The sequence below is a fragment of the Syngnathus scovelli genome, chromosome 1 (genome assembly GCF_024217435.2).
Source record: "Syngnathus scovelli strain Florida chromosome 1, RoL_Ssco_1.2, whole genome shotgun sequence".
Classification (NCBI taxonomy): Eukaryota; Metazoa; Chordata; class Actinopteri; order Syngnathiformes; family Syngnathidae; genus Syngnathus; species Syngnathus scovelli.
In genome coordinates this window covers 20669173-20685710 of record NC_090847.1, presented here as the reverse complement: position 1 = coordinate 20685710, position 16538 = coordinate 20669173, and the positions used below count along the sequence as shown (strand labels likewise).

The following is a 16538-nucleotide window of genomic DNA, read 5'->3' as shown; positions in this document are numbered from 1 at the left end:
TTCTAATTATGTTATGATTATACGTATGTTTTTACAAAATATATTGGTAGAGTGCTCTCATCCTTTTTTTTTTTTCTTAAAACAAACCAAAAAAATTACAAAGTTGATTTTTGGGGGTACTGAAACAGATTAATAACATCTCTATTCAATTCAATAGGAAAAGATTATTTGAGATCTGAATTTTTATGTTACAAGCATAGTCACGAACCAAATTAATCTTACATCTCCAGGCACCACTGTATATAGTTCATTATGACCCCAGTAGGACTCAGGGTTTATGTTGTCTATGAGAAGTTAATCTGCTTTAAACCACACACACACACACACACGCACACACACACACGCACGCACACACACACGCACGCACACGCACGCACACACACACACAGACTTCAACTCCCATCTGCTGCAATGATTAAAACACTCCCAGAGCGACATCATCAAAACAATCAAGTGACCCCTTAAAACACACACGCGCACACGCACTGACACAAACACACACAGAAGACATTAACCCCCCCCCCCTCCCCAAACAAGATAAAAACAAAAGTCTTAATTCCTGTGCGCCAAAACGGTGTCACTCAAGGATTATAGCCCCTACCCACCCCCACCATCACACACAGACACGTACAAAGTATTTAGTTGATAAATGAAGGCAGAGATTCCACATATATCAGACGTGTCCGATTATTTGACACAAATATAACTCACTTCTGAGACTGCAAACTAGTAATAAAAAAAAAACAACCCATGTCTTTACCTGTGTGTGTGTATCCACGCGTGGAGAATTTAAAAGAATATAATAATCCACACGCGCAAAATTCAAAAAGAAATGCAAGTGAGCGCTTGCAACAATCCAACCGGTAGTTCCCAGTAACAGTGCGGTGTAACGGAGATCCGTGTAGTGTAGTAGTGGATGGACAGCTCCCAACGAGAAGCAGCACGGTTGTGTGATCTCACCTTGGCCGCGCACTGCTCGCGTGTGCCCCAGCGAATAGGGAGACGGCGAGCTCACCTCCGCTCGCGTGCACACCCCCACCGGCGAGTCACGCGGGGAGAGGGAGGAAGGGAGGGATGAGGGGAACAGGAGCCAATCCGGAGTAGGCGACACAAGCGGATCAGGCAAACTGTCCTTGAGCGGGATGCTGCGAGAGAGAGAAATGAAACAGTTGGATTATTGGCTGAAAATCACAGCCCCAAACATGACTTGAAATAAATTCGATTGTAGCCACAAAATAAATGTGAAGTGCACGCAAAATAGTAAATTGTGTCTACAAATTGAGCCAGTGAGAATAAAAGGTAGGCAGGCTCACACTAAAAATGTTAGCACAGGGGTATCGAACACTTTTATTGCGGGCCACTTTGTAGTTACGGCTTCCCCAAGACGGCTTTTATGACGGCGACACTAAATACATGTTTAATCGTCTCGTATTGTTACATATACACGACGAAGTGATGTACTGGTAATTTTGAAATCGGACATAATCGTTTGTCAATTATTGTTCCAATTACTGTAAAAATGGTCACAAGAATATTGCAAAATCTCAATGTTAATATTTATTACAAATCTCAAATTAAAAATGTTGTCCAGATTTTAACAATGATCACGGAAGTTGACATGATTTGCTTCCAAAATAATGCTACAGTGGGGCAGATCTGGCTCTCGGGCCTTAAGTTTGATATCTGTGATGTAGTGGAAAAATTCAATGCTACGAGAATAAAGTCCAAAAAAAACCATCTTAAAATTAACCTATGTAGAAAACAAGTGGCTGACAGACTGGCTATTGTTGTATGCGCTTCTTCACAAATGAATGCAGCTGGTGTAGGACAAACACGGAAGAGGAGGAACAGGAGAAGAAGCTCCCTTGACATTCCGTGCACGTGTGAAGAAGATGGCGCGGTGGCATCTGGGCTTATAAACCAACGGCAAGTACATGTCACACGTTGCCAATTCATCAAGTGAAGCATTAATGTACCGAATGCTAATTGGAGGAGATGTTATGCAAAGTTGACGCTGACATTTAGTGCGTGCGTGTGTGTAAGTGCGTGTGCGTGTGTGTGTTGAAGATTTTTCTGTGAGCAGTCTTGCGTGTCACCTTTTATTACGATTTAAATCCATAGTGTTTCAAGAAGGTTGTTTCAAGACAGGGTTCTGTTAAAACTGCTGGGTCAAATCTAACCCAAATTGGGTGGAAGAGTTAAGACAGAGCTGGTTCCAAAAAGGACCGAGCCAATCCCGGGTTCATCATAGCCAGGATTAGGATTTTAAAACAGAGTAGGGGTGAAAGGTAAGGTTTTAAATTGCGGTTTTGCATCTGCTTAGTTTTAAGACTAAATGCAAGGCAAGTTTAAGGATTCAAATTTCACTGTAAGGATGTGAAGAAAGAAATAACGGTTTTGATCATGGATTCAAGATAAGGTGAGGGTTTCAAATGAGGTTCATGTTTTCAAACTAGGATTTCATGACATGTAGAATTTGAAAACCGGATTAGGCTTTAACATATGATTTCAAGACATGTAGAATCTGAAGGCCGGATTAGGCTTTATGTATTATTTCAAATTAGGGTTTCAAGACAGGATTAGAGTTTGAAGTTTTTGTTTCAAGACAAGGTTATGTTTTCTAGATAAAGCATGATTTTACACTGGATTGGGGTCCAAGAAAGGGTTCCAAGACAAAGTCCAGGTTTCAAGCTATGGTGTCAAAGTAAGGTTTCAAAACAGGTGTAGAGTTCTAAACCACAGTAAGTGCGTCAAGGTGGGTTTTTAAATTATGGTCTCAAGAAAGAAAGCTTTAGGGTTTCAAATTAAGGTTTTATGGCCAAGGCTAGTGTTTCAAAGTAAACACATTTCAGATTGAAATCGCAAAATTCTAATTAGGATTTGAAGACAGGATTAGAACGTCGGGTTATGGTTTCAAGAAAGGGTTACGTTTTCAGATGTTGTGACTTTCAACCTCAGCTTTTTGGTGTGTCTCTAAATATACTTTGGTTTCCTCCACTGAAATGTTCCAATGCGGCTGAGTATTTTGCGTTTGAGAGTGTTTCCTTCTTTGAGGACGAGTGAGAAGTCAGCTCTAATGGAATAACTCACCAGGGCATCCATAATGCAGCAGCCATTGATCTGAAAGCCTTTGTCTGTGCTCTCAGATCAAGCACCACTACATTCATGCCACAAAGTTCTGAAAACGAAACTTGGCTACAATGGCGTACACTGCGTTTCACTTAACATGCGTGCCAAAGTCATTACACAAATTAGCATTACAAGCCTGCTGTGGCAAGGTTAGCGTTTCAACCAAGGAGTTTTGGTTTCACGGCAGAGGAAGGCTTTCTAGGAGCATCTCAGGACAAAGTTGGGGTCGTAGGTCAGGGTGTAACTCTAGAATTAGGGCTTCAAGGAAGGATTAGGATTTTAAATGAGCTATTTTCAGCCTATCTAAGGGTGTCAGGATTAAGGTTTTCATCCAGGGTTAGGGTTTCAAAGTAGGGTTTCAAGATAGGTTTCTGAGTCAAGATTAGCCTTTTGAAGTTGGGTTTCAAGGCAGGGTTCGGGTTTTAAGTTAGGTTTTGAAACCTTCTGTTTATGTGTTTAAAAACGTGTTTCATTCAAGAGTTTTTTTCGCCATGTTTGAGCGTGCCAAACAAGGAATTTTTGCATAGATTAAGGTTTTAAACAGTGAAAAGGGTCTCATATTAGTTATGGTTTCCAAAGTAGAGTATCAAAACAGGGCTAGGCTTTGTAAATCAGGTCTTAAATCTGAGTTGAGGTTCCAAATATGGGTCAGCCTTTAAATCATTCAGATATTGGGTTTCAAGAAGAATTTAAAGAAAGGGTTAGTGTTTCAAACAAGGGTTAGGGTTTCAAATTAAGGGCATAAACCTGGGTCATGGTTATGGTTCAAAATAAAGATTTATATAATAGTAATTTCCAAAGTTGGCCTATCAAGGTAAGACTTAGAGACAGGTTTACGGTTTCCAAATAGGGATTGAAATTTGAGTGAAAAGCTTCACAGATCTACGTAGGCCAGCACACAATAAAGAATGACGCTGATGAAAGTTCAATTTTTTGATTGAACTTTGCTGTGATTAAAAGTGAACATCTGAGCTACCCCTGACTGCGATCAAAAACTTCTTCCAGAAGGACAAAAGCACAACGCACTTCAACGCTGATCCATGTTGGAAAAATGAGCACTGTAACCTTGTGAAGTGCGCTTAGTCATACAGGACGGTGTTTCCCGAAGGGAGTGTACTTGGACTGATCACAGCGGGAGAGAAACAAACCCAAAGAGAAACTTTGCTTTAAGACACGATGAGGGTTATTTTGAAAAAAAGTCAACAGGGGGTGAAAATTTAATGAGCTCTGCTAACTGTAGCGTTGGCACTGGATGATGATCAAGGTGCTGTGGACATTAGCATGAAATTTCTGATGGTACTCTTGATGTTAAGATGCATGTGTGGGATGTGGGCGTAGCTAGCTAGCTAACTCAATTCAACACAACTTTATTAATGGAGCACTTTAAAAACAAACACAGCTGCATTCAAAGTACTGGAACATAAAGTCAAATAAAGACGGCTAAAATAATAAATGGGTTTTATTCATTAGTAGTTGGGGAGGACAGGTTAGGATGAATAGAATTAAAGATGGGTGGTTAGGGTTAGGGTTGTTCAGATTACAATGATTTTAAAGTAGTTATGAGTTGAAGGGGTAGGATTTGCTTCTGCAACCCCACAAAAGATGATTCAATACGATTCTCAATACAAGATACGATTAAAGGGTGCAATGATTTGAAGATGTAATGTTTGGATTTGTCAAATCAAACCCGACTTTCCAATTCAAATTGTTTTTTGTTACACCCCTTGTCGGATTAGGAATGGGTATACAGAATTAAGAAATCGATTGAAATGTGGTGAGGCTTTTTAAGATTCGAGTTTGGCTTGTTATTGGAGGGTTTCGGATTAAGGTTGCGTTAAATTACCGTTACGGTCGTTACGAGGGGGGGTTAGTGCTAGAGTTAAATTTGTACAGCATATTGTAATTATGTATTTTATTTATATTTTTTAAACTAATATCGTTAATGCTTGCACGTCTGAGAGCTAATGGTGACACATCGGGATTATCCCCGGCACCGGAGAGCCGTCTCAGCGGCCCTTTCCAACTAGCATTGATATGCATGCCTGCATTCTGTCCATATTGCCATCAGATCTCATTATGCAAAGCAAACGAACATGGCAGCTTCGGCACGGACTTTGCCTCAGCGGGGGGCCTGAGGGCGAGGGTTATCTTTCATAGCAAATGACTGCGTGATGACAAGCCTCATCCGGTTTGTATTAGCATCCCCGGTGGGCTGGCGCAGGTTGTGCTAATGTTGTTTTCAGAGAGTGTTGTGTAAATATTGACATTTAGACGTGTGACAGAGAAGAAATGTCTTGATGATGCAGGTCAGGATGAGATATTGGGATGCCCATTTTTAAACTAATATAGTCCCATAATTCCTAAACTGGAAAGTCATGTTGATGTGTAACAACAAAAGAACATAAGACAACACAACTCCAGTGAGAACTCAGAGCATTAGGTTACATTATCTTTTATACCATGAAATGACAATAGTGTCGAACTATTTGGCTTTGGAGAAGACCAGAATAGTTATGATTAAGGTCTGTGAAGGTTGGGGCGATGGGTTGGAGTGGTAAGGGTGGTTAATATATGGGTATTTTGGGAGGTTGACTTTGGAATCATTTGGGGCCTTTTAGAAAGGTCATATTTGAGCAAACTCCTTCTAGAAAATTTTTCCAACCATCTTAAACTCAGGTGTTTCATCTAAATGTGTTTGAGGTGAAAACTTACAGAACCCTTTCGATAGTGTCACGCTGTTGCCGTGGCGACGTGCTGTCGGCAAAGAAAAACTGGGCGAAAACTCATCAAACTTTGCACACACATCAAGCCTGGCAAAACCTTTTCTATTTTAGAGGGTTATTGTCCTTTGTGCCTGCACCAATTTGCCAGGACCCCAAAGTAACTAGAATTGTTAGAACCCTTTTATAGCTACTTGCAGCTCTAGTTTGTGTTGAGTTTGTGTTCAAGTTACATATTACAAGTTTGAATTCAAGGTGAAGGTGCTAAGAGTTGTTGAAAACTATCCAGGATAAAAACAGAATTTGCATAAAGCTTCACGGTCAACCATCAAAGGTTGTTGGCAGCGTGTTATTTTTCCATATACATTCTGCCATTTGGTTCAATACGACAACAGGAGAAATAAAACAAGCATTCAGCACTTATTGCATCAGATATTTTTTGTTTAAACTTGAAAATGTCAAGGTTTTTTTCAACACATATTAGAGGATGGAACATTGTCTTACCAGAAAACTGTCTTTCTTTCTATTTCTAATACCGAGGATCAGTCATCCCACTGCCAACCTGCCTCGACAGAGTTGAGCAAACGCTTTCTGAAGAATGAAAAGAAAAGAAAACTCAAAAGTCAAAGAAGTCTTTAAAACACGTCAGCAAACTCTTAGTTGTCTTTCAGCATCTCACTTACTTTCTCTCTGATCCTTCATTACATGTGTGAGTCAAGCATTTTCAAAGGGTAGGGGTTCGGAGTCAGACTGGTTACAGTGAGGGTCTTTAGAGTTAGCGCATTGTTTTTATTTTATCTTAATTTATTTTATTCACCAGGCTGTGTTAAGGCATACACATTACTTTCTCTCCGGGATCAGGGGTGCCGCCTCACGGGAACCTGGAACAATTTCAATTCTTGATCCTTTGGAAATTAGTTTTTTTTTTTTTATTGTTTCCTTGCACACGCGGGAAAAAGCAAGACCCCAATAGTCACCCGCGCCGATGCTGCTGATTACCTGCAACTTACCGCCAATCTCCATTTAATCACAATGGCACCCTCCTGTGACCAACACCTTGGGGAGCGGCTTACTAATCGAAACAGGCTCACGTTCACTCATATTTGTAGGGCCGTAATCTTTACCGAAAGTGTTGCTGGGGTTTGAGTCCTACTTCTGACAGAAATACTGGGTTGGGTTGTAGTCTATGCTAATGTCAGTGGTTTCAAATCCCTTTTTCGGTCAGGGTCATAGTCCTGGGTATATTCAAATGGTGGTCTGCAGTCTGGACCTATTCAAGGTCTTATATGTAGCCATTTGCAGTTACAGATCAAATATGTGCGTGCATCCTCATATTGGTTGCTGTAACAGACTGGACCCATCTATATTCGGGACAACTATATGACCACAATGAGCCAATCAAACCACTTGTTCACTCAAAGTGGGACTGATGATTCAAGGATGACTCAGATTCAAAGTGACTCAGAAAAGGATTTTTGAAAATTAATGTACGGACCAGTATATATATTTTTTTCTTACGGATTGTACGTATCTATTGGTCCCGGATTTATGCCAAAGATGTTACTGGTTTCAAATTTCGCTTCTGACAGTAAATTGAAGCCATGGTTTTGTATCTCTGTCAAAGACGTTGTTGGATTTAAAAGACACCTCTAACACCAGTTTATGGGTGTGATCGTTGTGGTGTCATTGGTTTTGAATCAAGCCTAATCAATTTCAAATGCTGTGTTTGTTTTTGAGTCACACTTCTGACAAATTTTGGGACAGGGTTGTCTATCCAGAAGGCATTGCTCTTCTCAACCCCGACGTCTGACATCATCTTTGGAGCAGCTGTATCTATTTTTGATTTTATCAAGGAAATGTAACTTATTCGCCAACGCTTCTTCCACATTACGGACATAAGTCACAATTCATCAACTTAAATATGTAGAAACACAATCAAAAAATGGTGAAGATGTTTGAAATTTGCCCAAATTAAAATAAAACCATAACCCAAACTATTATGTGCTTATTCATCATTTCTACTTAATAATTTGTTACAGCATCACTTACCTACTAATCATTTTCAAACATCTACACTACTGGTACACTATTTCTAATTATTGGCATGATCAGGCTGCGAAATTGTGTTGTCACATCAACGAATGCCCCAAATTAATCCTTTACAAAAACTCTTTTAAAAATGATGCTGATTTAATAGGGTCCTGATATTTATTATGCATAACAATTAATCTTGTCGCTTGAGCCCACATCAAACATGCTTGTTTGTGAAAGCAGCGTCTCTGACGTGTTCAGGACTTTGCTTTTCCTACTGGCAAAGACTTTTAGTAAAGACCCATGAGGACATCTAGTGTTCACTAAGGTTAACCCATTTAAAGAGCTGCAAAGAAAAAATCCATTTAAAGCTATCTCACATGTATGACATGGAATAAAGTATTGGGAGAACTATCCACAATTAAACACGGTCCTCCCCGTGTTTACCTAGCATCAGACCAATACCAGATCTTGCCATTGCTAATATCAGCTCTGCATTTACTAAAAATGAATCAAAACCTTTCTATCACCGATACTGTATGTTTTTCATACGGCCCTCTTAAATAGAAAACAAACACAATATGTGTCATGGGAAGAAAATGAATTTGACACCAATGCTCTAAAGCCATAGTAACAAACAAAAGACTGATCTTTTTTTAACAGCGGTCTTGTGATGGATCTCATTACACTGTGCAAGTGTACCTAATGTTGCGACAGGTGTCACCACTCCTACGACCAGGGGCATAACAAGCAGTCTGCCGCTGTCCTCATTAATGGAAACTTGGGGTACCTGTTGTGGGCTGCAGCAAGGCTAACTTCATGTTTGTTGACAGGCTGGGTGTCAACGTGTCACCCGTGTCACCCATGTCCCTGCGCCTCCTTCAGGTGCAGCCAGCAGACTTGCATTAATGAGTGTCACACCTACTTAGTGCTCATCTGTTCTGGAAGAGAAAACAACCCAATTCTTTTACAGATGCAAACTATTTTACGAACCACTTTATTTTGTTGAATTGCTACTTGGTACCACTCAAGTAAATGATATCTACTCGAATCATCGCTTGATAATTAATCTTTACCTCTTTTCAGGGGCAACAATTTTTCATCAGTGCTACTTGTGGGTTACATATGACTGCACACTTCGTAATTAGAAGTAAATACTCTTAATTTATTCGATTTATTTTATAATATATTTGAATGTTTTTCGCCCATCGTGAGCTAGGATAGGCTCCAGCACCTCCTCCCTTCCCAACCCTGGACAACAGGATGAGCAATGTTAAGAATGGATGTATGTATGGATGGATGGGTTTTTAATGCATGTATCAAAGATCCACTATCCCAACGCAACAACAACGGGGTTGAAAACAGCAACAAAATAATCATTTTCTGTGATTTTGTTTCCAGTGCAAAGGGCTCTTTAGCATAAAAATTACCATCCAGGAGGCCCCCATTTGCTCAGTTTGGGAGATATGTTATTTTACGTCCTTTTCCTGAGGTGGTATCTTTAAACTACAACTTGATCTTTCTGGATTGCTACTCGGCAACAGTTAAGCACCGGATAACCTTTTTTCTCTTATCATTTGATTACTATAATTGATATAAAACCACTTGTGCGTGCATACACGGTAATCGTAAAGCGTACGAAAGCAAAAGTAACAGTATGTCATGAACGCATCCTCAATTCTGCTCCACCAACCTGTTGCCGTCCAAGGGAGCCGCCTACTCTCCTCTCCTCTTTCTGCTTTCCCTCTTCGCCAGCTGCCTGCCTCTCCCCCGGCTCACTCCTTGGCTACTCCACCAGGTAGACGCATGGCTGCTAATAAAGTGATAGTTTACGGTGGGAGAGGCGCGCTGGGTTCCAAGTGTGTCCAGCATTTCAAATCCAAAGGATGGGTGAGTGCCAGTGAATGAGTTGCTAGCAGAACACGCTAACGCGGCTAACTATACAGCTAGCCCCCGGTTCACCGAGTTCAAATCAATTTGTAAATGTTTTCCCCTCTTCTAACTTAGTGGGTTGCCAATATCGACATGGGTGCTAACGAGGACGCTAACGAAAACGTCATTGTCAAGTTGACAGACTCCTTCTGCGAGCAGGCTGGCCAGGTGGGTGATGACAGACAGCGAAGAGACAATTCTTTTAGTTTATACATCTATACGTTTCATGAACTTCTACGGAAAATATTAAACTAATCGTAAATATTAACATCCTATTAGTTTGTGTGGGGGAGTCGAGCTGCCGTGGTTGCGTTCGAGTTACCGGGAGGCGTTGCGTTCACGTTACCTGGAGAATTTAAGTCTTTTTTTTTCTGGTCGTTTGTTGCGTTCATGTGAGGAGCGTGCGTGTTTTTTTTTTTTTTTAACTCGCCTGATCAGGCTATTTGTTTGGTCAAATACAGCAAAAAGGCAACCCCTCAATTGTTCATAATGAATGGTAGTACAGTATATACAACTAGAATAAGTAGTAATGTCCATTACTGCTAACATTCGCATGTGAACAAGTCAAACAGTGAATTCACTGCTTTGAAAAACATCCTTTGTTGTTAAGATCCCTTGTGACCCAGCGTCATCAGCTGACACAGATTTACAAAAAAAAAATGTAACCCATCTCCCCCCCTGTCTAGCCCTGGAGAGCATAATGTGTTTTTGATGTCTCAACAGATTAAAAAATAGATCATTGATTTATTCTTAGGTCACATCAGATGTGGCGCGCCTGCTTGGAGAGCAGAAGGTGGACGCCATTTTGTGCGTCGCCGGTGGATGGGCAGGAGGAAACTGCAGTTCCAAAGGTAAGAGGTTGCTTTGAACAAGCAAAACTGAAACCAAATAAAATCTGGTTCAGAATTTTAGTAAGTTTTAGTACATGTTAAAAGTACTAAAGTACATGACATTTCCCCAGAATTAAATGTGGATCCTAGGTGTCTTAAAAACAAATCTGTGATGAATTTTGGTCAAGAATTACTGCAAATTAAGCACACTTGACGGGTGGGCAAGCACTATGGAGACCCAACAAGACTACGACGTGCGTTTGCAAACAGCAATGCATTTTTTCCTGGCAAATAGTGGAAGTGATCATCAAACTTTGGTGACATTTCCCACCTATATTTGCTGGCATAGGCTTAAAAAGCTTGGAAATTTAGCTTCACACACCTGTCCTGGATTGTTTCTTACAATTGTGACTCATTTGGATGAATTACCTCATAGTAATTTGGTAAAGTAGGAGCCCACGGAAATCACCCCAAAATGGCTCCTTTAAATCAAAATGGCCAACTTTGAATTTCGGGCCTCGGGTCTTCAGACTTTTTTGTGTACGTTTTCACTGTCTTTGTGTTGACAGCTACATCTGTTGTGAAATGCGGCATATAAATAAAGTTTTATTGTATTGCATGTGCTATTAGAATAGAGATGTTGACCCAATTTCCATTAATGAAACCGGTGTCGGCGGATATTTCTTCCATCTTCCTGGGACCGCGCTTCTAAAATACAAACATTTCGCTTGGACACACCTTTGAGATATTGTGTGTCTGTTATGATGGCATCATATTTGTGTGTTTTTTTTCTTCCCACTTCAGACATGTACAAAAACACAGATCTAATGTGGAAACAGAGTGTGTGGACCTCCACCATCTCCAGCCACCTGGCGGCCGTGCACCTGAAGCCAGGAGGTCTGTTAACTTTGGCAGGGGCCAAAGCCGCTCTGTCAGGAACCGGAGGTGAGGTCTATTTTTGTGTGTTTGTGTGTGTTTACCCATTCTCATCCACGTGAGTCTATTGATCTGTGCGTGTTGTCCCCCGGCCTGTCAATACAGATGATGCGTATAATAGAAAGCACTGTAGGGAATCGACTCTCCTATCGGAAGATGTGCCGATAAAATGGATCTGAGCAAGGGAGAAGAAATGGACAATTCCTTGCTTCGTAAACAGAAAGTCAATGCTCTGATACGCCCGTTTGTCCATCAGCCGGCACGCTGACCTGGCCACGACCCAATCGCTTCGCTTCGATCACTGGCAAATGGAGGCCGAGTCAATATTTAGAAAGTAGCAGGCTGGAGTTCATGTGGGGAGACTCTGCTGCAAACTTTTGGAATGTATAGAATAATCTTTTGAACTTTTTAACTGAGGTTATTGAAAAATTGTATACATGAATAATATAGCATAAAAATTACTCGAGCAAGGACTGTCAAGTGGCGCTCAAATTGAAGCTCAGAATGTTTTAGCCAGTCAGAAGCCAAAATAAATTATTTTCAGGAAAAGGCACATTTACAGCAATTAAGACAAATCAGGTTACCTGATACAGAACTATAGTTACCAAGTATAATGTTAAGTGTAAAACTAAAATAATGTAATTAATATAGCATTGAAATTATCGATAAAATACACATTAATGATTAACCCTCGTAGAGTTGAAGATAAAGTCTCCTAGCCTCGACTACATTGTTTACATAGCGTCTGAAAAGTAAGATTGTGTTTAAAAATATGTATTCTGTAGTCAAATACTTTTCTGCACTCTGCCAACCAGACTCCCCTGTCGCTTTAGTGACACATTGGACACCATTACGCTATTGGCCATTAAAACAGATTGTACTGTAAAAACAAACGAGCTCATTAGGTCATCGTCAATAAAGCAAGGAGATTGAATCTGCACCCTGTCTGATAGTGGCAGACGTCCGCGCTCCCAGGGAGACCTCAAGTCCGTTGCATCCGTTCTAGCTTGGCTTCACTTTGGTAAGACGCATGGAGGAAAACTCCCCTCGTTCTCATTGGTCCATTCTTTATTGGCGTGTCCGTGCCAGACGGGAATTCTTGTAATTCTTTGGAAAGCCACTACTTTAGTGCAGCCAGATGCTGCAGCTAGAAAACATTCTCATCCAGCTACTTTTGTCCCCCCCCCCCACCTATTTCCTTTGTTGACCCCAAGGCATGATGGGCTACGGGATGGCCAAGGCCGCTGTGCACCAGCTATGTCGGAGTCTGGCAGGCAAAAACAGCGGGATGCCTTCCGGCGCTGCTGCCGTGGCCATTTTGCCGTAAGTCCTCAATTGCTATGATTGGCAGGTTGTCGTGCCAACCTTGTTGTTTATCATTGACTTACCAAACAAGTAGTTGCTGTCGAGCTCATAGCCTCTGCACCCCCATAGTCAACCTAACCTAGGTGTGTCAACCTAATTTGTTAACTGTGGAACACACTTGAAATCTGTTAACCAAAAAAAAGCAGCAACTACCAAGGCATGGAAACATTCCCTAATATAGATGAAGTTGACCTTTTTTTTGTTTCATTAGTGTAAATTGTCATGTACTGCTCACAATGTTCTACTGGTATTATTCCATAATGGTGTCAAATTCAGATCATATGATCTTGAAAATGATATGGTATAAATTAAACGTAACTCAAATGTATTTTTATGGCATTAAATGAACATGCCATTTTCTTTCTTTTATTTGAACATTTGCAAAGACAGACACTGCTGTGCTGTGATTAGCCATGTTGTACATGCGTCACAGACGGACAGATAAGCAGCCAAGCGAAGATAAGCAGCAGACAATCATCATAAATTAGGACGCAAATGGCAGATCTCTGGTGGGCCTGTTTTAGCTGAATGGTTGTGTCCTGTTGCACCATCATGGCAATTTAGAATTTTTTTTTTTTTTTCTTATCGTCTATCTATCTTGCATTTGGTTGCACCTTCCACCGCAGCGGCAGTGTGCTGAGGGGGAGCTGTCACACGTGTTTTGCATTAGCCCAATGACTTGCATGTCTGCCACTTTTCATCTCCACGCGCCAACTTTCGATCACATGACCGATGCCTCCTGGTATTATAAGGCAAGCATGTGGTTTCTTGTGCGGCAGCTTTTTCTGTTCCTCTATGGCCACAACATTAGGCACACCTGCACATTGCAGTCCTCAATTGATCCTCAATTGTACCGCTACTAAGGTGATATTGCTCAATTTTGATTGACTGAGATATATTCTTTTTCTCTCATTATTGTGTGAGTTGTATAGAAAGAGATTTCTGATATTGGGGTTGCCTCCTCGTTGTCAAGAGGCAAAACCGCACACCCCTGTTGAAATGCAAGAGTTTTGTGACATAAACAATAAGACTAAGATAAATCATTGCAACACACGGTCCACCATTGTGACCTGACATGCTTAATTCATTTGAAATAAAAAAAAAACACAAATGAAATCCTTAGTCGTAACCAGGGATGTTGGCTGCGTTCAGTTCTAACCTATCACATTTCAACTCATTTTAAATTCCAGTCAGCTAACCTGTCACAAACTACAGTGCCTCTAATTAAACCTAAATAAAGCTCAGCTATTATAGTATTATTATTATTGGGCGGGGAAGCTAAATTGAAATTTTAAAACATTCATTTGTTTTATAGTTTTTGCCAATTAAAAACATTTGACGAATGTATTCATGTCAGAATGTATTATATCTAATATTAAATTGTTTTTGTTTGTATTTCTTTGTATGTTTTCATACTTTTTCTCCACCAGACATGTTTTCTAACAGTTGTATTTATACATGATGATGCTTTGAGTCAGACTCAGACACTGCTCGCCCAGCTGCTGATTGTCATCTGCCTCCGTTTCACAACAGGGTTACCTTGGATACGCCCATGAACAGGAAGTTCATGCCAGATGCTGATTTTGGCACATGGACACCTCTTGAATACGTTGCAGAGTGAGTATGAGTTATTATAATACCACTAACCTATCACTCATTATAAATATCTATTAATTATGGTACAGTAGACATTTTATTCTGTAGTGTTTTAACCTCCTTTTTTACACATGTATGAAGGGCGAGTAAATTAAAATATGATTTAAGATACAGTGAGAACGGTAATTAAGGTTTTATGTTAACAATTTTTCATTTTTCTTGATTTTTTTTTAACACAATGACATTATTTCCTAGGAGTTATTTTGAAATGAGAACAAATACAGATGCATTTAGACAGATCCCAGACCTGTGAAAAACCTCATGGGATTATCGGGGGGATTAGATTGAGATTGGATGAGGGTCGATAATAGAAAAGAATCTGCCCGGCGGGGAAAATGAAAAGTGATGGCGATCGTTTCAAGCATTCTATCTTTTTTTTTTTTTTTTTTCATTAGCACGATGACCTTGCATGTGATGAACATGTGTCATAATTTCTCACATGGTGCGGTTGTCCGCTCTGAAAGAGTTTGCATTAAGCCTCCTGTCGTGATCATTTCTCAAGAACAGCAATAATGTGTATAAAGTGTAATAGTGAGTTTTACATGGGGCTTGGAAATAATCCAAAAGTGCTAAAATCAAAAGGAATCAATTTAAACATTGGTTATGGATTCTCATCTATAATATATTACAGTGACAGTGACTTATTTTTAAGCATATATGGGAGTTTATAATGCTAGTTATTATAGATTTCCATTCCCTCCCATGGGGAATAAATGTTTCACAACCCCACTGGTCCCTATGAATGTGTGTGGAGGTTTCACCATGATACAAAATCCACTGTTGGTGTTTGCAGCCATGTTTTAACCTTTTCTCACACCTTTCCCCCACTACAGAACATTCTTCAAGTGGGCCACGGACGTCGACAGGCCGGCGTCTGGCAGCCTCATGCAGCTGCTCACCTCCGGCGGCAAAACTGAGGCCGTGGCGGCGCCATAGAGGACGGGCAGACGGACCGCAGCAGTGGCAACATTGTCATCGAGGGAGAATGGAAGATAAGGATGGAGAGGAGATAGAGAGGAGGATCAGGAGATGATGGAGTCTGAAGGAAAGGGGAGGGAGGGGTAAAGAGGTCAGTGTTACATGAAGGATAAGAGCGCCATCTACCTGTGCATGTTATTATTGCTGTTAGGCAATGGCTGCCTGTCAAAAACGTGATTAAAAAATATCTCAAAATAAAAGAACCATTGTGATATTCAAAGATGGGTTTTGGTGTGAAAACATGATTGGCCAAAACATTAAGTACACATAATAAGAGCCACTTAATTAATTCGTGTGATACAGCTCATTTTTAGGAACCCAACAACTTTAAAAAACGTAGCATCCACCAGATGGCAGTGTTTAACAAGAGTCATGCCTACATGCACGGCTATGTGCTTGGGCATAAAAATAATTTACACACTGCTCTGAGCTCGCCTCCCTCTCACCTTGGCGAATGCAAATGCTCGCTTGCATCCATTGCATGACCAATAGATTATTCCAACGGGCCTGTTTTCACTTGTGTGCACAACAGCAGATCGTATATTCAGCAGCAGCAGAGTAGGGAGGCGAATGCTCATAAACAGGCGCAGTGTTAAACTCTGCTGTTCCTCAGGCTGCTTGCCGTGGGAGCGCGCGCGTGGCTGTTGACAAGCTCGCTGCGATAAATCACCGCCGCTGAGGATTAATAGGAAGAAGCAAAAGCGGGGCCCGGCTCCCCGGAGAAGCTGATATGTATTTATTCGAGGTGGCGGGATCATTCACAGGCGTGAGCGCCTTCTCCCATGATGCCTTGCTGCTGCACCCAGTGAGTCAGTTCTGCCTGTATGTCACAGACACGGAATGGTGGGGCGATGAATTTGACCCTGGGATTTTATGGCAGTGTGGTGTCTGTGTGGAAGGGGATGCTGTGCACTCAAAGGTCAAATAAGTAACACCAATTGGATTAAATAATGAGCCAGAG

General features: G+C 40.9%; 2 protein-coding genes across 5 annotated transcripts in view; one reads left to right on the top strand and one right to left on the bottom strand.

Annotated features, from left to right (window-relative positions):
• Window positions 1-9727, bottom strand: part of fstl5 (follistatin-like 5) — a 75486-nt gene extending 65759 nt beyond the window's left edge. The window contains exons 1-4 of one of the 4 annotated variants that reach the window (XM_049763497.1): window positions 9574-9727; window positions 8671-8821; window positions 6354-6440; window positions 761-1145 (exon numbers count right to left, since the gene is read on the bottom strand). The gene's annotated coding sequence lies outside the window, so the exon portion shown is untranslated. Of the gene's footprint in view, window positions 1-760; window positions 1146-5841; window positions 6231-6353; window positions 6441-8670; window positions 8822-9573 lie in introns of those variants that run through there. The other 3 variants (XM_049763727.1, XM_049763651.1, XM_049763571.2) reach the window with 3 other exon arrangements.
• Window positions 9528-15797, top strand: qdpra (quinoid dihydropteridine reductase a). Its single transcript, XM_049763826.1, has 7 exons — window positions 9528-9770; window positions 9888-9980; window positions 10567-10663; window positions 11447-11587; window positions 12793-12901; window positions 14477-14560; window positions 15433-15797. Exons 1-7 carry the CDS (start codon window positions 9543-9545, stop codon window positions 15533-15535), a joined length of 855 nt encoding a protein of 284 aa, XP_049619783.1. The 5' UTR covers window positions 9528-9542; the 3' UTR covers window positions 15536-15797.
• The last annotated feature ends 741 nt before the right edge of the window (window positions 15798-16538 follow it).